This window comes from Xiphias gladius, chromosome 22 (assembly GCF_016859285.1).
Source record: "Xiphias gladius isolate SHS-SW01 ecotype Sanya breed wild chromosome 22, ASM1685928v1, whole genome shotgun sequence".
NCBI classification, from domain to species: Eukaryota; Metazoa; Chordata; class Actinopteri; order Istiophoriformes; family Xiphiidae; genus Xiphias; species Xiphias gladius.
Window position 1 is genome coordinate 10,109,073 of NC_053421.1, and position 26,297 is coordinate 10,135,369.

Sequence of the window (26,297 nt, forward strand, 5' to 3'; positions counted from 1 at the left end):
CAGCAGCCATTAGTACTTCCTACTGGGTGTCCAGCCAGGAAACATGACCTCTGGAACGGGAACAGAAGATAAAGGCCTGACATCCTCCAGGGACCTGTCCTGTTCTTGTCATTTCAGTCTGTATACGCTTGTGTTTTTGCAGTGCCTCGTTTGCTGTATGAGCTCACTAATTTTAAATATGTACTGAAAAATAAGCTACAAATTGGTGCCAAACCTTACAAAATATTCAGTATGTATATACTTTTTTTTTTTTTAATCTGGCCATGTTTAAGCATCTTTCAAAGCTCCTCATGAATAGACGAGAGCCACTGTGCAGAGTACCGAAAATTATCCAAATAATGCCCTAGCCGACAACTGAGAATCTCCCAACAGAATAGAAAGGAGGAGAGCGGGGATGATCGAGGCTACCATGACACACCATGAGCACAGACGAGTACGAGGGAATCACTGAACTAACCTTCAGAACTGGGGTGAAGAGGGCGGAAGTGCAGCAGCGTTACCCTCAGTCCTGCAGACAGATGCTGCCTCATGCTTGTTATACCTCATCAGTTTCTATCTGTATGCTGCTGCTGCTGCTGCTGCTATCTGTCTGCTTCAGTTAGGCTCAGCCTGGCATGATCTAATCATTACCATAATCACATTTTCAGTGGAACTGGAGGTAAGACAGTGTTCATTTGCTTGACTGATGGGGTCCTTGTAGGTCCTTGTTTTCATCCATACCAAAAATAAGACAACAATACCCCTGGAATGATACAGCATATTCACCGTTTTTTATTATAGATATACTTTAATTGAGAGGACAAATCTAAAAAGAAGTCCTTGTACAGTCTACACAGCATCAATGAAACAAGATTTTTAGGTCAGCTGACAACTGCACCACGTGTGCTGTAATTTTTTGTGTACAGGTAACTGCAGAATCCAGTTTCTAAAATACACCCACAAACGAAGAGGGGAGTTATATATGATTGAAGAAAGAACTTTTTCAGCTTCACTGTTTATGTACTGTTCAGCTCCTACACTGGTGTTGGCTAAAGTGCCCACACACAAAGGAACTCAGCGATTTCAGTGTGTGACAATTGGCAATCGCACAGTCAGTGTACTGGAGGCAACACAAAATCAAATTTTCTGAAATAAAAATATTTGTTGTCCTTTTTCCATTGGCCATCAAAGAAAAAAACCTTTTTCATCTGTTTCTACCATCCCACAGCAAAGTCAGTCCTCATTTTAGGCACACCATTCAACTTATGAAAAGTATTTAAAAGAACTATAAATGTCCCGCCAGTCAGTTCAGTAATGTCAGTCAAGAGTCAGTCTCTCCCCAGAGGCCTGAAGCAGTTCTCTTTGGGACATCTTACAACTTTGACCAGGACAGAACTTTTCAAAAATGTCTCAGTGATCTGAGATGCTCTAAAGATACTCAAGAGAGACACTTCAACTCGTTCATTTGTGTTTGGACTTGCTGGCCAGGGCCTGCAGGTTAGCCGGACCGCCCCACACTGTCCCAAATACATCCTTCTCAGTCCTCAGAGCCTCGGACAGGGGGAGCTCTCTCCCCGACACCACCACCTTCTTCACAGCCTGAATCACAGGGGCGGGTCCTTTTATGTAGTGACTGAGCCAGTTTTCAGCCTGCTGCAGGGGACTCCCTGCACCCTCCTCCGCCTGGGGGGCCTCCAGGACTCCGTCTGCCAGTCCAATCTGCAGGCCAAGTCGGGGGTCCACTTTCAGAGCGCCACCGAGGAGCTTTATCGCATTCTGGCTTCCAACAATGTGGACAAGTCGTGCGGTGCCGCCCCAGCCTGGGACCAGGCCCATGTGTTTATGGACAAACTGGATCACACTGTCAGATGCCATTAATCTACGAGTGAGAGATAACAGACATAAATTCGATTATTAGCAATCCTTAGATGGAAAGTTGGAGTATAACAGATTCTGAAGTGGGTTTTTTATCCACTTGTATAAATATCACTACCTGAAATCACAGGCAGTGGTGAGTTCTGCACCTCCTCCCAGCGCTCTCCCTTCCACCAGAGCAACAGAGATCAGAGGCAGCCTGCACCGAGAAAACTGTCCCGTCAGCATGCTGCAGTGCCCATTACATAACAGCTAAACTCCAACTTCTCTAAGCTCAAACCGGTTGCTTCTGCGTTTGTGGTCTGCCTTGACTTTTAGTGGACTAGTACACAAGAGAATGGGAGCTTTTACCTGAGCAGCCTTGTAAGAGCATTCTGCATGAACATACACATCTTCATCCCATCCTACAAGGCAAAAGAACCATAATTCAGGCATCTTAGAGTATGAAAGTCTCCAGGACAAACAGACTAACTGTGGCAAAAATACAGGTACACACTGGAAGAGAGTTGCTGTTCCCTATTTATTTACTCTCCCACCTTCGGGTTAGAAATCGCCCTAACAGCATTGAGGTCTGATCCGGAGCAGAACGTTTCAGCAGCACCCTGGACGATGAGGCCTTTGCCATCTGTCCAGTTCTCCAGCTGGCTCACCTGTTCCTCCAGATCCACCATCATACTGCCTGGGAGGAAGGCAGGGCTCCGGTTAAGCAAAGCAACGAACTGGGATGCAGTGTAATTTGATTGTGATTATGTATCATCCCCAGAATGCCAAACGCACACTCGCAACGCAGATGTCCGGTATTAGAGTGTCCTCACCAGAGAAGGCGTTCATGCGAGAGGGGTTGTTGATGGTCAGCACAGCGATACCAGAGTCCTGTTTGAGCAGATCAACGGAGCCTCCGGGAAAAGCCAGGAGTTTCTCTCTGATCTCCGCCAGGTCAAAGCCATGGATGCTGGAGTAAACACAGCCACTGCTCTGTCTCTGCAGCAACCTTGAAGGAAGACCATTTATACAGCATATGAATGTTGTCTCTCTCTCAGCTCTGTTGCTTATATGATCAGATGTGTGTTTGAAGGCCCACTGACCATCAATTCAAGTCATATTGAATATGCATATCTGTAAATGTAGTATAAAGAATGAGTTGCTCAGGACTCAAAGTTAATGCTTGCACTCGGAAACAGGAGGTGGATAAAAGCTTTTAACACACTCCCTTACCACTCTATACATTAGCCTGAAGGAGGTACGATACAAGCCATTTGCGTCAGACGTCAAACACATAACAATGAACCCCTCCTGATTCTGATACATTTTAGATATAAATCAGAATTAGACAAGTTATTAATTCTATAGATGAACCTTTTACAAGTGTCAGCACCTCAACAAAGTGCATTTTGTTTGTTAGGCTTGTCTCTGTTTGGGATTTGTGGGCAAATAATGCGGGTTCAACTCTGTACACCAGATGTTCCTTTATTTACGACTTTATTTACTGCCACCAGCGTGGTGATAAACAATGCTGGAAAGACTCCTTTACCTGCCCCGGGCTCCACAGTGACTGCTGCTTTTCAGAAACCGCGTCCTCAGTGCACAGAGAGCCATCCTGCTGCTGCTGCTGCATGGAGGGGAAGGAATATGGGAGAACATGTTCAGTTTTGCCTCAGTAGAAAAAAAAAAAAGGACTGTGGGCACATACACGGGGAAACAAAGTTTGAGGAGGAGGAGCACTGAGAACAGTGTGTTGTCTTTGAAGCATCAAATGAATCATATGAAAGCCAACGACCTTGGACAGAACTGGGACCGTGATAGACCGTCTTCACAGCTGATGTTTGGACCACAGTATTTAAAACACCCACGGTGCACAGACAAACAGGAGCTATGCTTCCTCACAGCCAGTGACGGGGGACTTTTACAAAGCGGGGGAGGGCACGAATACCACGAATACCAGGAGAGAAAATGTTCTTTCACACGGGAACATTTACACTCAGGAGATTACAGCGACTCGCTTTATTCACGGTCAACTACACTGGACGCTGGCATTTCGAAAGTTAGCTTAATATTCTCACGGGCCGTTAAACAACAGCGCTGCAATAGGCTGATGTGATAGGACGTGAACGTGACATGATATTAGGTCTGTAATACGTAGCTACCTTTCTATACTGCTAGACAGGCTTTTTTCTTTCTTTTTTTAAGTGGAAAACATCCAGCCCCCGTTACACGAAGCATCCCTAAACAGCCTCGACCGCGTACGCCTTCAACGAGCTGCTGCGGAGAAAATATCCCGTATCCCGTAAATTTAAAGCTAGCCTGTCCCTCGGACAATTACAAAGCATCAACAAAACGCCATCACCAACCTTACGGGGAGCCGCGCGGTGCCACTCCGAAATCCGTCCCTCTGGAAACTGGAGCTCCTCGGAAGTAGACACGGCAACACACACATCTAGTTCTTTAACTTCTCCACAGGGGGGCGCAATAATACTGCCAGGCAGCAACTCATTTCCCCTCTTGCAAAGAGACAAAAGTATCCATTGACGGTGCATTCGTGATATTGAGCCTCACATTTTAGCCATATTTCACAAAACACTCTACAAGCAGTAATTTATTGTTCAAGATGAACTGCAGTATCAGTCATCATAGGCCAATGCACAGCACGGAGAGGTCTGCCCTTCGTCTGTCACAGCTCTGTAAACACAGGATACTGACCAACCGGCTCTACAGACATTTCCTTATTCAGTAGTATTGTCATAGGGCTTCATATCACACCCACAAGTTCTATTACGGCATTTGCACAGGCAGTTGACAGTTATATTAGCGTGGCTTATTTTCCCCTGAAGTCTTCAGTACTGAAGTTTGTCTTTTTGAAGGTAAAGCGCTGCAATGGCAGATTTTGTTTGATCCAAGCCCTAAAACACCTTTGCTTGACTCCGGTGAGGTGGCTGAATCTAAAAGGCAAGACATGTCCGCGTCTGACACTCTGTCAACATCTTGTCAGTGATAAATATAACAGGTATTTTCAGAGGTAATAAAGAAGAATAAGAAAAAAATTGAGGTTAAGATTAGGCCTACGTTTTCTTGTGCTGGAACAGAGCAAACATAGTGTGGTGATAGGACTGCCAATAAGACCGAGGCAAAATTTACTTTTAGTCTTGATTTATGGGCATTAATAATTGTGTTCTGGCTTTGTACATTTGCCACTAAAAAACAACCCTAGAAGATACAGCTGTTGTTTGAGGTTTGGTCTTGTTCAACTCCTTCTAGAAACATGTAATACCATACCAAGAGTGGCAGTAACAAGTATGAAATACTCTGGGATCGTAGTACTGTGCAAACACAAACAGACAGAAATTCAAGTATTCAAATCATTTTAACAACCATTATGTAACAATAACCAAAGCACCAGTGTCAATACCGAGGTTCGTAAATATTTATACAATTCTATCTGTGTGTAATGGAGACAGGTGGAAGGTTTGATAGGAGATAAATGTAACTGGTGAATGAGAGTAAGAGATGAGGGCATTTAGACAGTGAGACAAAGAGGCATAAACAGGCAAAAACAAACACGAATGAGAGGGTGATATAAAGACCAACAGATGTGCAGGAAAAGGAGGGAAAATGTGCCGAAAACAGAGGGAGGTTGAGACACCTCCTGTCCTGTGGTCTGATCTACAGCTACTGAGGGCATAAATCTGTCACTGCTATCCACACATCCTCCCCGCCGCTATTCACAACCCCGAGTATCTCTGTGAAAACAAACCAAAGAACCAAAATACCTTTCTGTTTCACTTGGGCTACTGGGGATTCCAGAGCCATGCTGAATCAAAAGTTTAAAACAAATTCAAGTTGCAAAAGCGACTGTGTACAGTACTGTCAGCTCATACCAATAACCATCACTGATCTAACACCACTGTTAAATCTACTTGGGAAGCATATTTTTTTCACAATTACATTCAAAAGAATCACTCATAGTAAATATTTTTTAACATAGCCTTTAAGGTGCGATCACTTACTTAGATTAGTTATTTAAGATATGGTAGCACTATTACCAACAACAGTCAAGTGTATTTTTCCCTGAATGGATGGTTTTGTGGAACCAACTTCCTTCATGATTTTCCTGCAAACATAAAAGGTCATCAACAAGGATACAGTACACTGCATCCAAGACTGGTGTAGAGTCAGCGCCGTTTTAAAGCCCACACCTCTCTGGTCTATTTAAAAGTGGGGAAGGAATTCAAAAAGGTCGGTGGGACTCTTCCCATCCAAGCATTCCAGACACGCTGACTCTCCTTCTTGCTCTGTAGAGTGCATTCAGCTAGGTCAGCTAGCCCACAACCTGTCTTTAAATATCATTCTGTGAAGTGCAGCACCTAGAGGACATGGTGGCTCAGTGGAATTATCATACATAGTAGTATTTAAGTCACCCACATGTGTGTGTAAGTGATTATCTATCTGGGTTAGGTGTGTGATGGACTGGTACCCCTGTCGAGAATATTCCTCCTCCTTCATAAGCTTTAATTTTGAAACCATTTTCTTACTGTGCCTGTCCACTTTCATTCATCTTCTGCTCAGCCCTTTCAAGTCATTTTGAATAAAGTCATCCCTGCTGTTTTATGATCCATCCGGATATCAGTGATGCAGACTGCAGCTGATAATGGAAGCCTGTCTGAAATTACAATCTGGCTAATGGCAGAGGGAGTGAGACAGAGAGAGAGCGAGAGAGAGAGAGATGCACACATTTGTCTATATGCATGCACAAATGTTGTTGTATAGTATGTCTGTGTATCTTTCATTGTGTGGTTGTGTGTGTACTGTTTGTGGCCTCAAAAGTGATGCATCAGTGTACTGATCGATATGCAGCAGTCTGGGGCTCCACAGGAAGTTAGGGAATTCACTGCAGTCAGCATGGCTCTATACCAACTCACAAAGATAAGAAAACACACACACACACACACACACACACACACACACACACACACACACACGGTGAGAGATCAAATGAGTGCCAGGAAGGGTCTATTTCAGGGCAGGAAGGATGGCAGGTTGGCAGGTGCAAGAGGCTCTCCGGGGCCTGGAGGTTTCCTGTAAGGAGTATAGGGAAGACAGTGGAGCTAGAGGACAGAGAGTCAGGAGACACTGCAGGGCAAATGAACACTTTTCCACAGCAGCAGCAACTAGGATGTTACTGTAGCAACTCAAAATACATAGACCATGGAAAGACAAAATACAACCATTTACCGTAATATCCATAGTATGATTGAAACCAACCCTAAACAGTGAAAACATAACCCTGTACCAAAAGTAGTATTTACTTAAACGATTTTATCGTCAACTCCAAAACAATGACGCTAATCTCTATTGGAATAAAATAGAAGAATTCTGCAACGATAAACCTAAAAACAAAATTTGACTAGCTAGCCATGTTTGGCCATGCACTGCGGTGGACGTAAGGCCAGTTTATGGCCAAGAGCTTCCTTGTAGGCCAGTCAGGCTTTACCATGTAAACTGTTTAGCTTCACCAAAAACAAACAAGGCTATGGTCACACAGACAGCCGCCAGCCAAAATGTAGCCTTGACACCAGTCAACAACCAAAAGGGCACAACTGCTAATTAGAATTCCTCTGCAGCATAGTGAGGGAAAATTGTGCTCAGCGTTGTTTACTCAAGGCTGTAAGAGGATGGAGACTACAGAGCGGACGTGCATTGGTCTAGACAGATCAAATCAGATCAGATCAAATTGTGTGCATGGCCGATGGGTGTTATGTGGGTGAGGAATTTTATGGCAGCATCAGTGGTAACAAGCTATATATGTAGCAGTCTGATTAGTCACAGGCAACAATAAAAGTTCAGATTTACAGGAGAACTGTAAATCATTATACATTTACTATAACAAGTTTGTGGACACGGGTGATATTAAATTGTTCTGGAAAAATTTTTAGTATCATCATCTATACGATAATCATCCTGATAATCACTGTTATTAACATTACAAATAAAGGCAGCCCTGATGATCACTGTTATTAACATTACAAATAAAGGCAGCCCTGATGACATGATTATTTTGTCAATGACTGACGTGATTATTTTGCCAATAACAATTGGCAAACTAGTCAATAGACTGTTTGAAGTGGCAGCTGTGTCTACACTTGATGACAATCATTTGTTATGTCAGTGGAGCCACTACGTGCTCGCAGGGTATAATACAGATTGTTCCATTAAATTCTTTCCAGTGTTATTGTGTTTTAAGCAGCACTGGAATGAAATCAGTTACTACTTGTTATATAATGACTTCAGCATCTGGAAACCTCCAGACTTGAGAACAGGCCAGTACTGGGAATCTACACTCCTGCCCAATCCTCCTGCCCTGGAAAACAGGGTGAGACAGCCAACACAGCGCTAGGCTGGGCATCAGGAGAGGATGACAATATTTATATCAGCGCTGGGGTAGGATTTCTGGCACCATAACATTGTCGCACCTGTTATTTCAGTCAGCCTGGGGTGCCAGGTTTCAGGGTGAGAGGTTAGGTGTCTGTCCCTCTCAGGGCCAAGAGTATGTATGGCTGTGTGTGTCCCTTTGTATGTTTATTTAAGTGAATGTGCTTAAAATCCTGGTTGAAATTACTGGCACCCGTCAATTTTAAATACAGAATTTAGAATATGTTCAGAAGTATATGCAAATTAACACATTTTGTATAATCAAAATATTTTTAATAAAATGTCCAAAGTTACTGTACAAAAAAAAAACCTTACAAATTTTAAAAAAAGTAATACTCAGCTGTGCTTAATTTTCAGGGTTCACATGACCTGAATTAACCAATGAATGATGGTTTTACTGCATAAAAAGGATCTGATTGTTTCCAGTTTCTTTTCCACAACTGTGAAGACAAGAGGGCTGTTTGAGAGCAGCAGAAATGCTATTATCAAAAAACATAACAATTCCAAAGGCTCCAAGGCAATCGCCAAAGATCTTGAGATCCCTGTTTCAACAGTTCATGTTGTCAAGAGGTTTCACAGTCATAAAACTGTTAAGACACTTCCAGGACGTGGTGCTAAGAAGAAACTCACAAAAAGGCAAGACTAATGTTTGCAAAGACTTTCATAGATAAGCCACAGTCTTTCTGGGATAATGTCCTGTGGAAAGATGAAACCAAAGTGGAGCTCTTTGGGAATGCAGCACATCAATTTGTTTATAGGCGACGAAATGAAACCCAAAAGGAGAAGATCACCCTACCTACAGTAAAACATGGTGGAGGTTGTATCATACTGTGGGGCTGCTTTGCTGCCTCTGGTACTTGAGGCACTGAATGTATCAAAAGAATGATGAAATCCGAAGATTACTGAGGCATTTTAGAGCAAAATGTGTTACCCAGTGTCAGAAAACTAGATTTGAGGTGAAGGTCTTGGGTCTCTCAGCAGGACAACGATCCACAGCACACATCCAGCAGCAGAAAAGAACTGTTGAAGAGGAAAAGATGGACTTTTTTAAAAACTGGCCAGCATTGAGTCCTGACCTAAATCCCATTGAAAACCTTTAAAGAGAGCTGAAATCTGCCATTGCAAAAAGGACTCCTGCACACTAAAAAGAGCTTGAACACATAGCAATGGAAGAGTGGCAGAAACTAGCAGCAGACAGCTGCAAGAAGCTTCAAGATGGCTACAAGAAACATTTAGAGGCTGTAATTGTTGCCAAAGGTTCTGCAACCAAATATTAGTGAAGGCTGCCAATAATTGTGTCTATAGTACATTTTGTGTTTGTTTTATTTCACTATTATGAGAGTTTTGTTTGTTTTTTAATTTTCTTTTGTTCATTAACCTTGGACATTTTTTAAAAAATATTTTAATTATACAAAATAGGTTCATTTGCATTTTTTTCTGAAGATATTCTAAATTCTGTATTTAAAATTCAGGGGTGGCAATAATTTTGACAGCATGTGTGTTTGTAATAGTACAAAACTGATTCATTTTACCAAACAGTCCCATAAAGTTATAAAATAATGTAGATATTTTCATGTTGTAGACAGGCAAACAGAAACATGAAGAAGTGAAATGGTGCTCATTACACCTTCCGACATAACCACCCAGAAATGAAAGCATAAAACATTGGAAGAATACATACATACTGTACACATTCACACTATCATACAGCTGGAAGGTTCTTCTGCTGGCGTCATCACTCAGAGGAAGAGATCCAAGTGTCACCAGGGATGTCAGCCAACAAGATTGAAGGAGCCAGGCAGTTGTTTGGTTCTGGTGCTTCATCTTTTTTAGCTAAACATTCGTCAAGGACTCCTCTTCGTGCAGACTCAGAAATATTTATGTGCAATGTCTGACTGATCTTCAAAACTTATTAAATTATTGCTCCTCCTGCAGGCAAAGAATTGAAGAAGTCTGCACCAGTGCATGGACACTGCAGTGGCAAGGTTGGCTTAGCTTGTAGATTGTGAACTGGAAATACAACATACAGATTAAAGAAGACTAAAAGGGTTTGCTGGACCACTTAACTTTTCATGTGTTATCATGTGTTCTGTTGCAATAGTGCTTTCACAGTCACACTTTACAAATGGGTTTAAGCTGCCTAGAAATGATTTTTAGAAGTGCAATTATTCGATAAACAAGTCAGTCAAAGCTGCACTGCGTGACCAACCAACATACACTGTACTGTGAATATAAAACAAATATAGATACTTTAGTTCGTGAGGGGAAAAGAGAAGCGAAATGGTTACGTTCTTATGTTTATTACACAAAAAGAACAGCAAAGGCATCACCTTCATCATGATATGATTCACCATGATATGATTTCTTTTGACCCAAAAAAAACTATACTACTCAGCTGAGTGTCCTGATATGTGACCATTCAGGATTACTAAAAGTAGAAAAAAAGGCTTTTCAGTATTTTTTATAAGCATCATTACTTATGTTATGCACAGAAGCAGACTCCCATGAAAGATGTTTAACGTACATTTTGATTGGAAAACATCAGCAATGGGTGGACAGGCAACATAAATGCCATTACAAACAATGCATTTAATTTTCAAATCAGGAAAATGTATATAAAGAAACCAGCCTTTGGTACAAAGTTATAAAAACAGAACTCACAATTTAATCTATCTGTTGATGAATGTTGTTTTTACTTAATCATGAAGAATGTAAAGCCAATCATGAGCATAAAGTAAAATGTTGTTAGACAGGCAAGTGAGTTACACAGGCAAGGTACAGTCCAAGCATCTACTGTAGGTACTATTCAAGAAGGCAGAAAACCAACACTGCTTTATTCAGCAAACAGAGAGTGATGGTGGGGGAAATCTTCTCCACTGCCTTTATCTCAGAAACCAACATGATGCTGCATATTGTGTATGTAACATCATATTTTGTGCAAAAAACACACAAAACATGTTGCACAGAAAATACAAAATAGTACATATTAAATACATCATTCTGGATTTTATTTGGCTGAAAGTTTGTAGATCATTTGAATATGAGCTATCTTCACTTTTAAATGTGTAAATACTTTATATAGAACAGAAGGAGTAGTGACAGGTCTGTTGTTGGTAAATCTGCAAGGCTACACTAGTCAAGGCTGGAATCCAGACCTGAGCATAAGATATCCATTCAGATGGTTGGCATGAATGAATGACACATAGGATGTGACTGTTCCTTTGGAAAGTGGTGTTGCGACTGTCCTCTGAGGCTATGCTTGATGCCTGGCAGGTTAATTAGGAGCATACTGGTGAATAACTCAAACTGCTTCAGATCCTTTAAATGCCATCCTTGGTCAGTTAGGCTCCACTGGATGCCATATACATTCTAAAGGTGAGTTGATGAACTCACAACTAAAGCACTTCTGAGTCTCTAGGCATGGAGAAGCAGTCTGGGTTTGGTATGTACAACAGTGATGATGAAAAAGAGAAAGGGAAAGTTCGGAGGTTACCACTGAAGGCTTCTGGTTGGTTCAAACGCACAGTGAGGCGAGATCAAATGATGACAGTCTCTATGTGAAAGCCGTGTGAGTAGGTAAAAGAAGAAGTGTGTTTCTGGAGGGGCAAGGATGGCGGCACGACGGGGGTGTTGGAGGGAGTTGAAGAGGTGGAGGAGGAAGAAGTGGGGGAGTGGCTGGCCCATCGGGAGGGGAGGCGTCGGTTGGCAGGACGGGAAGGCCTCGAGAAGTTCTTCTGGACGGATAGAGAGGAGACAGAAGACTCCTCATTTTCCTGTGGAGAAACAAATGAATTAACATTTAGGATTATAACACCATCCTGTCAACGATCAAATTTACACACACAGATACTTTACATTTTGTCACGTGTTCCATCTGTAGTCTTCTTGACCCTAGGGAAGACAATAGGCATATTTCAAACAGGAACACTAATAAATCCAGCACGCTCATGTGCAAAGGTCACACAAGTAGATCCCAGTCCTATTGGTCAAGAGGAAAGCATCTAAACTGAAATACCTTACACGTGCTACAGTTCTTCAGCCACTTACCAGTACTTCAGAATCATCACATTTTATTTTGCAGTGCTCCCTGGTTGAGGCTAAACTAAATTGGTGCCTCTAATTACATTCTTTTCATGAGGTCAAATAAAAGTGGCTTGATAATCGCTCCCACAATTTCTTTAACGTTTGCGTGACTTTAAAGCAGTGTAATCGCTGCAGCTTTCTCATTTCCGTGGTCTGCCAAGGGCATTTAGTCAGCAGCTTCTTGTAGATAGTTCTGTAATTACAACACAAAGGCCAGAAAATCACTTCCACTACGAGGCCCCATGGAAAGACTGAAATATAAAAGACAAGTTGGTGAGGGTGGTAGACCTCCTGCCAAGATTAAATTTTATATGCCACACCACCAGTTCCTCTTGTTAGGAGCCTTTAAGCAATGGAATGGCCCAGATGCCCAGATTATAATGGAGGCTTTGGCCTGCTTCTGTCTCTTCGCACATACCAGAAATAAACAACATTCCCCACAGAGCTGGCCTCTGTCAAGGACAATTGCTCAGTATTTCAGAGTGGAATGGAACGGAACGAAATATGCAAGTTTGTCCAGGTCCACCAGTCTAACTGGCTTTGGAAATACAGTCTGACTTAGATTTATTTTAATCAGAACAAAATGCAGACTGACATATTTCATTTCAACTGAAATGCCTCTAAATGTTAATATCTGTACAGTGAATAGCACACCTGCTGAGGGGCAAGTGTGAAATACTGACTGAACCTCAGACTCTACCCACCTGCACTATAAGCTGTATCTCTTTCACGCCCATGGCAGTGTGGCTAGTGAGCTGTGCATGAGTGGTGTGTGTCTGTGAGGTGTGTGAAGTCTGTGTGTGCCTCAGAGTATGGGGTAAGGGCAGAGGGTCCATGTCCAGCATGTCCAGTTCTGTGACGTTCTCCTCCTGCCTAACACTAAGGTTAGGACTTGAAGCCGTCTCGCTTTTTTGGCTTTGTTGAGCCCGAGCTGCGCTCTCATAATTCTTCAGAATCCTTTCCACTGCCCCGTAGTTGGACCTGGAGCCCTCAGGTCGTGGGTACGCTGCTAGAGTGAGGGGCTTCCACGGATGGTCATTCATCATTCGAGGCCCATGTCTGGAGAAGTCAGACTGGGAAGGAGGTAAAGACACATGCCTTGGCTGTGCCTGGTGCCCTGGCTGTGTCATCTGTCTTTGTTTGTTCTCTGCAGGCGGTTGCTGGAGCGAGACGCCCACTCTGGCTGGCTGAGGCTTTGCTCCATGTGGATTCTCATTGGTAGAGCTGGAACCCTCCACAGTCTGACCTGGCTGGCTATTTGCAGGCAAGACGGGCTCAGAAAAGAGAGCCTCTGTGGCTGCTCTTTGTTGTGTTTTCATGGAAGGACTGCTCGCTGTTCTAACTTTGTGCTTGACCTCAGAATGGTGAGCAGGACTCTGAAAGGTTTTTGTGGTGGCCTCCCTGAGTCCGACCTGGGGCTGTTCAGGTGGAAGGTCATAAGGGATTTCTTGCTTCCTTCTGACCTCTTGACCTTCCTGACCACATCTCATTTGCCTTGGTTGGACCTCGGGACTCTGAATTGTGGAATCCAAAGTGGAGAGAGATAATGTGACTTCAGGATGCAAACCCATAATGCCAGTGGTGACATCAGTACAATGTGACTGAAATTTAGTCTCCCTGGGAGGTAAAACCTCATCTGATGCTTTAAGGACCGGTTGGCAGCCAAGATGGGAGGCATCTGTTACAGTAAAACTGTCTTGTTCCTCTACACCACGCCCCATCTCAGCTTGAAACAAAGTTCTGTTGAACTCAGCTGTTTTTTGTTCCAGCTTTATGTTTCTTTTAGGGCCCTGGAGGTTGGGGCTGGCAGGTGGCATTTCCTGGGAGGACAACAGCAAATCTGCAGGTAATTCTTTGATGAGGGGAGGCATTTGCGGCTCAGGGTTTTTTAAGTTACCGACACCTGGGCTGTACTCTGAGACTTTCTCAGCACTCACTATGTTGACTTCAGAGAAGCTTTTCTGTACTGTCCCATATGCAGACAACTTACTGCTACTGAGCTTGCTTGAATCGCAGGACCAGCGGTTGTGGCAGCAGCCCATATTACAGTTAGAGTTAGCAGGTACAGAGCACGACGCTCCCACACCGTCTACAAAAACTTTGCCCTCATTTTCTTGTAGCATAGCCTCAAACTTCCTGACAATGGATGGGCTGCTGCACTTTCTGTCCACTAGAACACAGGGGCTATGGCACTTCCTCACTGTCGTCATAGGGGATTCTGGGATGTGGAGTTCTGTGTCAGGATGGGTAGGTGTGCTCAGATTCCAGGAGGAGGTGCGAGGAGGGATGGGTGGAGCAGCTGTATCCGTCTCAGGGAGTATTCCAGGGCTTGTCTGTGTGTCTCTGTAGCTGTCTGGATCAGCGGCACTTGTTCTCAGGGTCTCACTGGGAGCTCTGTTCGCCTGCCAGGGGTTATCTGGTGACAAGGTGATCCAGTTTTCCCTTTCAAAGGCCCGGAGGTCATTGTAGATCTGGCTGAAGTCACAGGGAGGTTCATCCACCAGTTGGCTTGTATCATGGCCAAACAGCATTTCCCTCTCCTCAGTTAGGCACAGGGATTCAGTTCGATTCCTGAAGGGAATTAAACAGTAAAATACATTTACTACAATCACTTCAATTACAATTTTCCAAATCAATCTATGTAATATTTGCATCTTATTTGTAACGAATTTTATTGTTAACTATTTTGCCAGAGACACATTCTAAAATGTGATTTATTATTCACTTACAACACTGAAACAAACATGGCATTGGGATTATGTGAATACACACATCAAGACTCAGCAGGTAGTGATTATCATAGTTCTATGTTGGTGCCAGAAAGTTAACATAGCAATGGGGATTTATTTACCTCTTATCTCCGCTCTTCTTTCTGATCTCATCCTGGTAGCTACAAAGCTCCTCGCTTACACGGGCTATCTCCTTCAGAGCCTGAGACACAGAGGAGAAGACAGAGATACGAGGAGAAGACAGAGATACAAGGAGACATGCTGGATACTGTGTATTGCTGAAGAACTGTCCAAAAGAAAGGGTCGATCAAGAGGATTCTCTATTCAAAGCAACCAAGGACTAATGAAGACAGGTATAAAGGAGACAGTATATGAACACCAATGATCAAAACAACAAGTATTTGACAGAAGAGCAAAGAAACAAAGAAAACAACAATAACCACAGGCACACGGGTGCTTTTGGCAAATAGGAAAACTGTTTGAAATACTTACAGCATTGAGAGCAGAGGTGTTCATCTTCTTGCCGCTGCCATAACTCAGCTCTGCCCAAACAGGACTTTCTCGTGGACCAGTATGGACATTGTTTTCAATCCCTTTAGAGGCTTTTTTCTGCAGCATTCCACATCCAGGAGCTCCACGAAATATAGCATCCAGCTCCATTGTATCCACAGCGTCCTTGCTATCATCAACAGAGTCTTGCTGCCAAGTGCCTCTGGATCTCAATTCATCCACCAGCTGAGGTTTAACATTACATTCACAGATGCTGTCTGCACAACCACCACCACTGATGTTTCTGTTGTGACCATAGCCAGGTAATGGGGGTTGTCTGTTGGGTTCTGATTGACTGCTACTGCTGAGCGGCTCAGAGCGGGAGATGTCACTAAGCAGACTGGAGCCTGTGCTGGTTGAACGCATGCTGAGCCTTTGCACAACATCATCGTCGTCCTGCCTCCCACTGTCCAGTCCGGTCCCCTCTCGCTTGGCTCTCACTTCACAGTACAGCTAGAAATAGGAAGAAGAAATAGAGGTAATTTTTTTCAGCTACTACAGCAGTCTTATGTTGAATGAAGCAAACACTTCTCTTTGTTTTTTAAATGTGTCCTTTAAAGTTGAATTTGAAGATTATATTTTGGATTAATTGATCAAAAGTAATATTACATTAAATAAAATCAATAATTTTATCAGTAAAATACTACAAATATTAACAAAAACTCCTGTTTTTTATACTCAAACTGTGACATTTATCCAATGATATTATTATATAACCTATTACATCACAAAGGTGCACTTAAGTCAGAGTAATGTGTTCACTTTCACTGAATGCTTGGAATGAGAGGAATTATATGAGTCAAGCATGAAAAGCTCAGACAATATAAAGAATGTAAAAGGCATAATATATACTAACAGTACAATACAGTACAATACTGCATCTACTATTCCTGCATAGTAACAAACTAATATGGGATATTTAGCAACAAAATTTGTTTAGCAACACATTTTTTGAACATATTTAGACCAAAGAGGATTTAAAAAAACATTCGAAGAATTGTTTCACATAAAATTGGATAACCTCTGGCCTGCTACCATGGAATCTCAAAATAGTAACTGTTTCATGTTGAATGGGCTCCCTTCCCATCACGCTATGTCTAGATGGGACTTCTGCCTTATAGCCTGCTTTATTCTTCTGCTGTTTCCCTCTCTCATTTTCTGGTCTCTAAGGGGAAAATGAGAGCCACATGTTCTTTTCATAGCAAATTGTTTCAGTGCCTTCGCACTCTCTACAACCACTTGTGTATGGCTTCCCTCATTAAAAACGCTAATCTGCTCTCCTGGGCATGTCAGATTTTAATCTGCTGGTAGTCTTGGGCTTTGTCACCACCCATGCTAAACTGTCTCTTTCTTTACCTTTGTCCCTTTCTCTCAGGCTAACTAATTTGCTCTGAATTACCTCCCTGTCTAATCCTTTTATAGTTTATCCCCCATTTTAACCCAGCTAGCTGAAAAAGTTCTCATTAGACCTGAAACTAACATTTATTTACATTATAAATAAATCTGCTAAATGCTTGGTCAATGAATAGGTTTATTGTTTGGTCTATAAAATGTCAAAATTTCCATAAAAAGTTCCCCCCAAAAAACCCCCAAAATATGTACTGTCATGTAAGACAAGAAGATTCACTATAATACACCGGCAAATTATCACATTTGAGAGACTTGGCATTTTTTAATAATTCTCTAATAGTGTCTAATTTCTCATATGAACCCTACTACAATTACTACGATTCTACCCATGCTAAATTGAAAATCCATTCTAAAAACTAAATGAGATCTAATATTTAGTGATCATCAAAAGTTCAAGACTTCCCTGAAGATGTTAACCTTTCTTTAGAAAGAGCATAAACAAGGGGGCGCCATACTGTATGAACGCATTTTCTATTAACCACAAAAATTTGTGTACAGTGAATAAACTTTTCAGATTTGGTATTTTGACTCATAAATCTTTCTGCTGCATGCCAGCTTCCCTTTCTACACCACTCCAGGTCACAGATTTTCCTAATCAATGCATCGGTCTCAGTACCCAGAGGTCAGAGACAGCATAACCCTTGCCCTCCTTCCTCCTCTCCTTCCTTTCCTCATACTCTGCAGCTGCACTGATCGGGGTATTGTTTTGACAGTGTTGATGGTGAACACTGAATGTGTAGGAGGGGAATTGAAACACACTTTAGGCAGCTTAATGCACAGGATGCCATGTGTCGTAGAAAAATCAGGAAAACGTCCTGTGAATGATGAACAATTAAATATGCATAGGACCAAAAAACATGGAGAAAGTTTTATAAGTTCAGAATTGGTATTACATACTTTTGGGGCTTTTTCTTTATATACAGTCATTCCTGTGCTTTACTTCTACCAAATCGAACTTACAAACCAAATGATTACACTTTGATAAAAATTCAGATATACTGTCATTCAACCACACAGTCAGAGCATCTTACCTCTTCTATTTTCCTCTGCATATCTTTCAACTGGCTCTCCCACTCCCTCCTCTCTACGTCAAACCTCTCCAGCAGCTCGGCTTTTTCCCTTATCCAGTCCCTCTCGTTGTGCTCAAGGCGATAGCGCAGGTCCATGGCCGTTGAGTGTGTGTCTGCCAGGAGCTTTCGCTGCTCTTCCTTCTCCCAGAGGAGAGTTGGAGTCTCACTATGTTGTTCTTGAATGCTGTGTGACGCCACACAGCCAGGACCTGCTGCTGACTGGACCCCTCCACTCACCAACCCAGTACCCTCTCTAGCCTCCAACTGAAGAGAAAAAAAAACAGACAGTAAGAGCAGAGAGCACAGAGGACGAGAAAAAAGGGAGCAGGGAAGGGAAAGAGTGGGAAAGACAGTGGCGGAAAAAGTCAGTGATGATAAAGGATGGATTTCAGTTGGAGAAAAAGAGGATGAGAGCAGATGACAAGACAAGCAAGGCAGGAGTGAGAGACGTAGTTGAAAGTGGAATTAAGAGAATGAAGGAGTGGCAGGAAGAGAAGGTGGAGGAAGTGAGGAAATAATGCACCATGGGGACGAGTGTGAGTGGGTTCAGAGAAGGGAAGAGGGAGAAAAGAGACAAGACTGAAAGATTAAAATATCCTGTAAGAACTCACACACTGAGTTCATTGGTTCAGAGGTCGAGTCCCTTTTCTATGGTACTTCACTAACACAGGATACAGTGCAGGATATGGCAGATTCAAGCACAGCAAAATATGTCTGCAGAAGAGGCATGTGACCTCAGGCAAACGATACTCTAGTGTACCAGTTTTTAGAGAGGCACAGAATAATACAAAGAGGCTCTCTGAACATGTGAGTGAGGCCAAATCTATAATTCCTGTCAACAGTGACATTACAAAAATGCCAGTTCTTTTAGGTTCAATTGGACATTTTTGTTTTACTGACAATATTACTGAGTGCCCCTATTCAATGCCCTGGGCATTTCCCCTTGGAATTCCACTGTGTTAGGCCAAAACTTTCAGCCAAAAACAAGTCATCACTTTATTTAGAATTAAAACAAATGTTTCAAAACTATGAAACTCCGATTTAGTCACTACTTATTCAGACTCCAGAGTTCAATGTCAAAAAAAGAGCTTAAAAACTGACTGAATTTGAGAACGTCAAAGAAGTCCTTGTAACCTCTAGATAAGATAATGGTATTAGGAGAACTAATCCGAAATGTCCTTTACCAAGGAAATTCTCTGATCTAGAGAATATCCTCTTTTAAAGTACTTAAGACTAAGGGTGTGTTTTAGTACATAGATCTGTAAATTCTGTGGTACATATTTGCATTTCTGTTGCTTGTAAAAATGGGGAAAACATTGTGGCTTTGGACCTGGAAAGAGCCCAAGACAACGCCTGTGCTTGTGCATATATGCTTGAGCGTCAGTGTGTGTGTGTGCAGTGTGTGTTAGAAAGAGGGAGAGAATGCATACAAGCATGCCTGAGTGTGTTATTTCAGTGTTCAGTCACAGACATCGACCAAAGCCTTCTTACAAGCCTCGGTCATGGGGCTATTTCTGCCTGCGGCCTGGGGTCAAGAAATTATGGTTTAGAAAAACAAGTCAACCCTTTCTGTCTGCCTGTGGCTCTTCTCAAAGTTCTCCAAAATTACAGATGGATGATGATGGGTGCTGTAGACAGTCTATTTAAACATCCAAATGTAAATAAATAGTGAAAGTGCAAAAAAGAGATGGTTGGAGTCAAAATAGAAGAGATGAAGACTGTTTCTCATTGATTAGGACATCAAAGACCAACCATCTTCTTAAAAAGGAAGTCCTGGAGGAACTGAACATGCAAACAGGGGCACAGGTTAAGAGCATCACAGCCAGCTCAGGGAAATCACACTCATGCACGCAGACACAACTTAAAAATCAGTCCCAGGGAGCCATCTCCAGCTACTCTTGACCACCCTGTCTGTCACCCTATGGCACAGGGTATATAAAGGTAACTGTGTCACCACGGTGACCCGCTATAAATAGCAGACAGACAGCCTTGTACAATGTCACATTCCTATGGGAGGTGGAGAGACGAGGTAAGGGGAGGAGGGGGAGTTGGCTGCTAAGGCAGAGTGAGACATCTCCTTAGCTGCCAGCAGCTTCATAAATCAGTGGCATGCAGAGAAATATGCCTGGAAATATCCGGACTAAGACCTCTGCCTGGGACGTTGGATGCTCTCTTGGTATTTGGTGGTAGCTGTGTCCAAAAAGGACGTGGAGATAGCATACAGTAGTTACCATTCACAGCCATAGCCTACTGTGGAGAAAAATGTGTAATTATAATCTCCAGAATAAACAAGCATGCAACTGTTGACGAAATGCAGCTATGTTGACGCTTATTTAACTCATTTGGGATTAGAACCCATAATCTCTGGTACAGCAAATGTATGACATACAGTATCAACCAAGACCAATTTAAAATTATGCAATGATTCTGCTATACTGTTTGTGGCTACACAGCTTCAGTTTCTGGAAGAATCAAATGAACAACAAATGGATGTAAACTAAGTTCTAGCCTCATCTAAAAAAAAAAAATTGTAAAAATATGTAAAACGTGGAAATTTTATACATGAAATTTCATTTACAAATTATGTAGCAGTTTAGCAGTCTTTTGGTTAAGAAGAGATAATGATGACTTCATAAGGAAGACAAGCAAATGCCATTTCACTTACAGTTCCAATGAAAATGACCTCAAAATTCCAACTTAATGGACCCAGGTCCTTAAGTACCCACCATTTCTTTTAACTTCCACCACAGATTCAGTGACATCAGGCGTGTATACACTTGGCTGCTTGGATAATCCTCTACAGTTTTCTGTCCCCAACTTTGACTGTGTGCTGCTACTGTGTTCAAAGGTTCTGTTCAAAGTTCAATAATGAACTACTTAAAGAAATAACAGCGGAATACTTAAAAGTTTATTATAGAAAACTTCAAGGAAAAGTTCAGTGTAGCCCTGTGACTGTGTGAGGCTTTCAGATGATTGGATCGAGGGCTCTTATCAGGCATACATGCTAATTCTACCATTACTTTTCAACTCAGTACTATTCTGGATTGTCATCAGTGTGGTCGGCGTTAGCATTCAAACTGCCCTTACAATTACCTTCTACCTCTTCAACACCCTCAGTTTTCACTCTGTCTGTTCTCCTCTGCACTGGTACAGTGAAACCAACATGGGAAAATGTTGGTTTCACTGAGTTGTCACCCATGTTCAATTTTTTTCACATTTCACTTCGAAGTGACATGAAGTTACACCCATTTTGCTCTGCTGAACGCTCTGAACTGATCTGCATGTATTCTTGTGTATTTTTTATCCTGGTTCCAGACCTCTGAATTGCTGCCTACAACTGATTTGTTCAGCAATTAATATTTCATGCATTTTAAAAAGTATGACTTCAGCAATCTAGTCTAAGATCAACAGCGAAATTACATGTAAGCTACTTTCTAGAACAAACAGACAAAATTGTTCTGAATCCCATCCCCACTACCTCACATCCCTTTGAAATCTGTAGAGTCCGTAAATTAGCCCTTTGATTACAGAGCTGCAAATGATTTCAGAAAACTTGACTTGATGTATTTTGAACCTTGTGAGTAGCCTTATATTAGCACTTGGTAAACATGTACCGAAGAAGTATAAACTGTGGAAGGATGTGGCATCAGGACAAAAAAACTTTTACAATGCGGCCCAGCATGGCTTCACTCCAAGTCATTTCCTTTGGTCTGTTTGTGCAATCAATACAGAGGAGTGTTTGTTAGTGATTTGTGTGTGTGAATGTGTGTGTATGTTCCATTCAAAATTACTGTACACTTTGAATATTCACACACACATGTAAACAAACAGACTACCACAAGCACTTTGCAAATACAATATATATAGAAAAGAGAGACAATGAGACATCTCTCCTGTTCCAAATAAATCATCCTGATCTCCCTGATTCTCCAGAGTGGCAAAGCTCTCAGAAGTGAGACATACCTCAACTGCTTCTAACGCAGATGCCTCACATGTACATCAGCACCTTCATGGAAACATCAGTGTATGTATGTGGCATCATGGTATAACCTCCTGCAGTAGATCAAGTCTCTTCTCGCGCTGCCTTACTGGGCTTTTCAAACACAAAGCAGAACAGTAAGTCTGGTTTTAAAGGCTCTCTGTCAACCACACTGTGAGAAGACACAGAGCCAGCAGGACAAAAAGTAGAGCCAAACAGTAACATTGTGCCATCTACTCACACAGAGGGAATGGTATTATGGCATTTAAACCACCACGTTACAGAATTTCTGAGCTTCATCACTTCAGTCAGTGAATGGTTTGATTTTTGAAGTAGCTTCAGAGGACGAACAAAAGGAGAGCTGTTTGTGATGGGTGAATGCGTGACCAGTTTTAAGTCTGTGATATGAATCATATGGGGTTCAACTGGCGAGTAGAGACACTGTCGCCACAACATCAAAGAAACATCACAAAGTCAGCACACACAGATATCCAACTCTGATAAAATTTCACAGAAACAAAAGTTGTTGTTTTTTTTAAAATCAATAAAGAGTGAACAAGTCCGATTAGACTTTCCTACTTTAGCCCAACCAAATAAATCCATCTTCTGATATAACCAGAGAAAAATGCTAAATCCCGAAAAGCCACATTGCTTTGAAGAACAACTATGCATGGTCCTTCAAGTGATCTTTGCAACGCCTGATACAGCATGGCACTGGTATGCAAACTGGACTCTGTATTTTCTCCCCTTTTCAAGAAACACTTAACAGTAGCTGTCCTTTGTAACAATAGGTTAACATTTCATCTGTTGAGAGAAAGCAGTTAAGAGACCTGCTGGGTGTCTATGTCTGGCTGAGTGGGGATAACTGAGTTTGTGTCCTCAGTGCAAATCTTTTGTCTAAGCTGAGGCTTGAGTTGGATGGATGCCAGGGTGACTTATCGCCCTGCCATGTGGGTGGCAAACATGGCGAGCCCAATTTACCCCAAAGTGAAGGCCAGACATGCACAGACTTGAGAAAATAAACAAATGTGATACACAAGAAACTATACGGAAACTCTACAAAATAAAAGATCTTCTATGTGCAATACAGTAGGATAGTTAAATTTCTCTTACTTTGTTTTTGAATAACTGAACTCATACTGTGCATGAACCTGCAGACACACACAACTATACATAAAGTAATGCAAACATTGCTCTACCAACTCTCTCTCACACAGTCACACAAACAAACACATCTAAAACACTGAATCTGACTTATTTGTTAGCAGGTGCTTTTGAAAACAGTCCCACGCCCCCAAAATCCCACCCAGACATCTTCATCGTCTTCATCATCCCTCGCCCACCTGTGCAATCCTGCATTTGAGCTCGGCCTTCTCCAGCTCCCAGGCACATCTGTCTCGGGTGTACTGCAGCTGGAGCTCACTTCTCTTCTCCTCCTCTTTCTTCACCTCCGCCTGCACTTCCTCCAAAACCGTTTTCAGGTCCAGCAGAATCCTCCTGTTCTCCCCTCCCTGCATGGAAACACAGTTGGCAGCAGTCTCGTCAACCAAATGTGCCAGATGAACTGTGTCCACTTTCGCAAAACAGAAGTTACGGAATAACACTTCTAACTATGTAGCTAAAACAATCACTGAGGAACTAAGAAGGAATCAATAGTTGAAATAAAATTGATGTTTAGACTGTAGTATCAAATTATCAAAGTTTACATTTTAAGCCCTGGGGAATATTCTGCAAAATTATTATGGAGTACCTCAAAGCACAATAAATTCACTGTGAATACAACATAATTTGTACACAAAAACATACACACATGCCATATATAGATATATATATCTTTCACATAGGCAGTAAATAGTTGCAGTTACTTGTATGTCAGCCACTTCTCTCAACAATGACTCCTTCTCGCGCACCCACTCCTCCCTTTCCTGTACATGTCGCTTTTTCAAATCCTCAAATTTCTTTTTGAGCCGCGTGTGTTGTGTTTTATGCTGCTGCTGGGGTTCGGGACCCGGCCACATTTGTCCCCTGAGGATCTCAAGCTGTGTCCCTGGTCCACCTTCCCCTCCGACCGGCGAAGCACCGAGCTGGGTCTCACAGATCTGACTGAAGACAGTGGGCGGAGAGGAGATCCTTCTCAGCGGACTGCGGGTCTTCCCTCTGCCTCTGTCTGCCCTATCCATCCCGGAGCAGGGCACAAACTCCCATCCCTGAGACGGGACGTATCCCCCGCCAGCACCGCCCCCACCATGCGGCCCGGAGCCGTTCATAAACGCGCTCCACATTTCTCGAGCGCATCAAAATAAATCATTAAAAACATCTTAGTTAGATAAATTATTAGAAGCTGCTTTTTGTAAGTTTCCATTTCCGCAGTATTTGAAATAATGTTTGATACGGTTCAGCATACTTTCGATGCCAGCAGATTTCCAGTTGGTGACCGGGGGCATAATGAAAACGCCAGTTATCCAAATCCGGCCGAATCGCCTGTCGGCCACAAAACGGCACGAAGGACGGCAGCCACCGCGGTGCTCAGACAGGCGACGGAACTGGACGCTCTGGTCCCGTCCATATCTTCACGGAGACAGGGTCAAGCCGTCATTCCTGTGCAAAAGTCCCCCGCGGTGTCCTCCCCGCCGCCGCGCCGCGCCGCGCCGCTTCTTTCCTGCTCCATGTTTACATGGAAAATGTCCGGACGCAGCCCGTGTCGCGTCTCTACCCCCCGCAGAGTCGTCGTAGGCGACAATCCAGGGCTGGCGAAGACACGGACACCCAGTGACTCTCTGACGCGAGAAGTTCCCAAAAATATCACGGAGTCAGAGCGGAGTATTTTTACTCCCCCCCAGTAACCGTGACTTTATTTTCCCTGAAGCCAGATGGCCGGACGGCGTCTGGAAAAAGGCAGCGGCGCAGCATCCGTCGATCAACAGCGGATCGCTTTGATTGCGTCGCAGGCTGCCACCTTGCGCTGTAGCCACGGCAACAGATCGATTCGCGCACTGCGCCGTGGTAAAAAAAGTGGACGGTCAAACACAGCGGGCTGCCAACCGTCTCTCGGTTTTGAGGCAGCAGACCCGTGCGCAGCGATGGTTTCCACCAAACGACAGCGCGCCTCGCAAATTACGCGGCGGGTGCCTTACCTTGCCCGTGAGAAGAGGTCGTTCGCGTAACCCTTCCTCTCTTCTCATCCGGAGCGGGAGGACTCGCAGCCTCCTGCCATTTCTCATCCGCTATCTTGGCGTGAGAGGGGGATGACTATCACGAGAAAAGCGACGAGGGGTGGGATTTTATTCATCTTGATTAGAGAGATAACACGTGTTGCTAGCCAGTCGGGTTCTACATTGGCCCGTCTAACGCCATGCTACACAGTAACTACGGGCTAAGTGGCCTAATAGTAACGCAGGAGTTAGCTTTCCACAAGAAACGTGCGACTTTCACGGTTTTCTGGTGTCAGTTTGTGTCACATGTTCCGCTCGAGCGACAGAAAAAAACGACGAAGCACGTGCTGTCTGGCCGCATTACAGACCCTTACCTCTTTTTCTAATGTGATCCTGAATGTTGCAATGAATGCCCCCCTTCAAAAACAGCCGCGGGGAGCCCACATGTCGGCCAGCAAAGTAGCTGAAACGAAGTCTGGACTGGAATGCGGTGGCTTAGTTAAAAAACAACTGGAGAGCGCCAGCCTACAGCAGAAATGATGCTTTCATTAACGGTAATAAAATCCCCCTCTCTCCCTTTCCCTCTTCGTGTCTGTCTCCTTCTCTCCCTCTCTCCACAGCTGGCCCTAATATGTGACGTAAAACATCCCACCGGTGGGATGAATGAAGCGGACCGGTTCCGCCTCCGTCCTGGTGGTCAGGTCCGCTGGTTCAACTGATCCACCATCAGCACATTTTTGGCTTGATTTTTTTCAGACCCACCCAAGGGCAATTTTACGCACTTATGAATGTCAAATAACCAAAATCCACATCTGGGTAAAATGCCAATGCTCCTATCATATTGCCCCTGGACATCTGGATGATTTGTTACATATTCACATTTTATCAGGATTCAGACAGCATGGTTGCCTGAGAAGAACTTGCAAGAGACATATGCCTCATGTTTGAGTGTATGAGTGTTATTACTGAGTGTGGGTGCTTGAGTGTGTGTACGTTGCCCTAACAGCAACAACACAAACTTCATTATTTACAATGTACTGCTCAAAGA

At 43.0% G+C, this 26,297-nt stretch overlaps 2 protein-coding genes across 6 annotated transcripts; both read right to left on the reverse strand.

The window, feature by feature from the left end:
* Window positions 1-757: 757 nt before the first annotated feature.
* Window positions 758-4,499, reverse strand: echdc1 (enoyl CoA hydratase domain containing 1). Of its 3 annotated transcripts, none has more exons than XM_040116667.1 (7): window positions 4,203-4,499; window positions 3,386-3,466; window positions 2,670-2,845; window positions 2,391-2,533; window positions 2,206-2,258; window positions 1,973-2,053; window positions 758-1,858 (listed from the first exon to the last, which is right to left on the reverse strand). In XM_040116667.1, the coding sequence occupies exons 1-7, from the start codon at window positions 4,286-4,288 to the stop codon at window positions 1,441-1,443; spliced, it is 1,038 nt and encodes a 345-aa protein (XP_039972601.1). In that variant the 5' UTR covers window positions 4,289-4,499; the 3' UTR covers window positions 758-1,440. The 3 variants fall into 3 exon arrangements, with proteins under 3 accessions (XP_039972601.1, XP_039972602.1, XP_039972603.1); XM_040116668.1 differs by having other exon boundaries at window positions 3,386-3,463; window positions 4,203-4,495; XM_040116669.1 differs by lacking the exon at window positions 4,203-4,499 and adding an exon at window positions 3,632-4,195 and having other exon boundaries at window positions 3,386-3,463.
* A 6,099-nt stretch (window positions 4,500-10,598) lies between these two features.
* Window positions 10,599-25,929, reverse strand: soga3a (SOGA family member 3a). Of its 3 annotated transcripts, none has more exons than XM_040118346.1 (8): window positions 25,624-25,929; window positions 25,232-25,346; window positions 23,441-23,608; window positions 18,080-18,382; window positions 15,582-16,091; window positions 15,212-15,291; window positions 13,065-14,931; window positions 10,599-12,050 (listed from the first exon to the last, which is right to left on the reverse strand). In XM_040118346.1, the coding sequence occupies exons 2-8, from the start codon at window positions 25,316-25,318 to the stop codon at window positions 11,814-11,816; spliced, it is 3,252 nt and encodes a 1,083-aa protein (XP_039974280.1). In that variant the 5' UTR covers window positions 25,319-25,346; window positions 25,624-25,929; the 3' UTR covers window positions 10,599-11,813. The 3 variants fall into 3 exon arrangements, with proteins under 3 accessions (XP_039974280.1, XP_039974278.1, XP_039974279.1); XM_040118345.1 differs by lacking the exons at window positions 25,232-25,346; window positions 25,624-25,929 and adding exons at window positions 12,133-12,168; window positions 23,963-24,654 and having other exon boundaries at window positions 11,934-12,050; XM_040118344.1 differs by lacking the exons at window positions 25,232-25,346; window positions 25,624-25,929 and adding an exon at window positions 23,963-24,677.
* Between the last annotated feature and the right edge of the window lie 368 nt (window positions 25,930-26,297).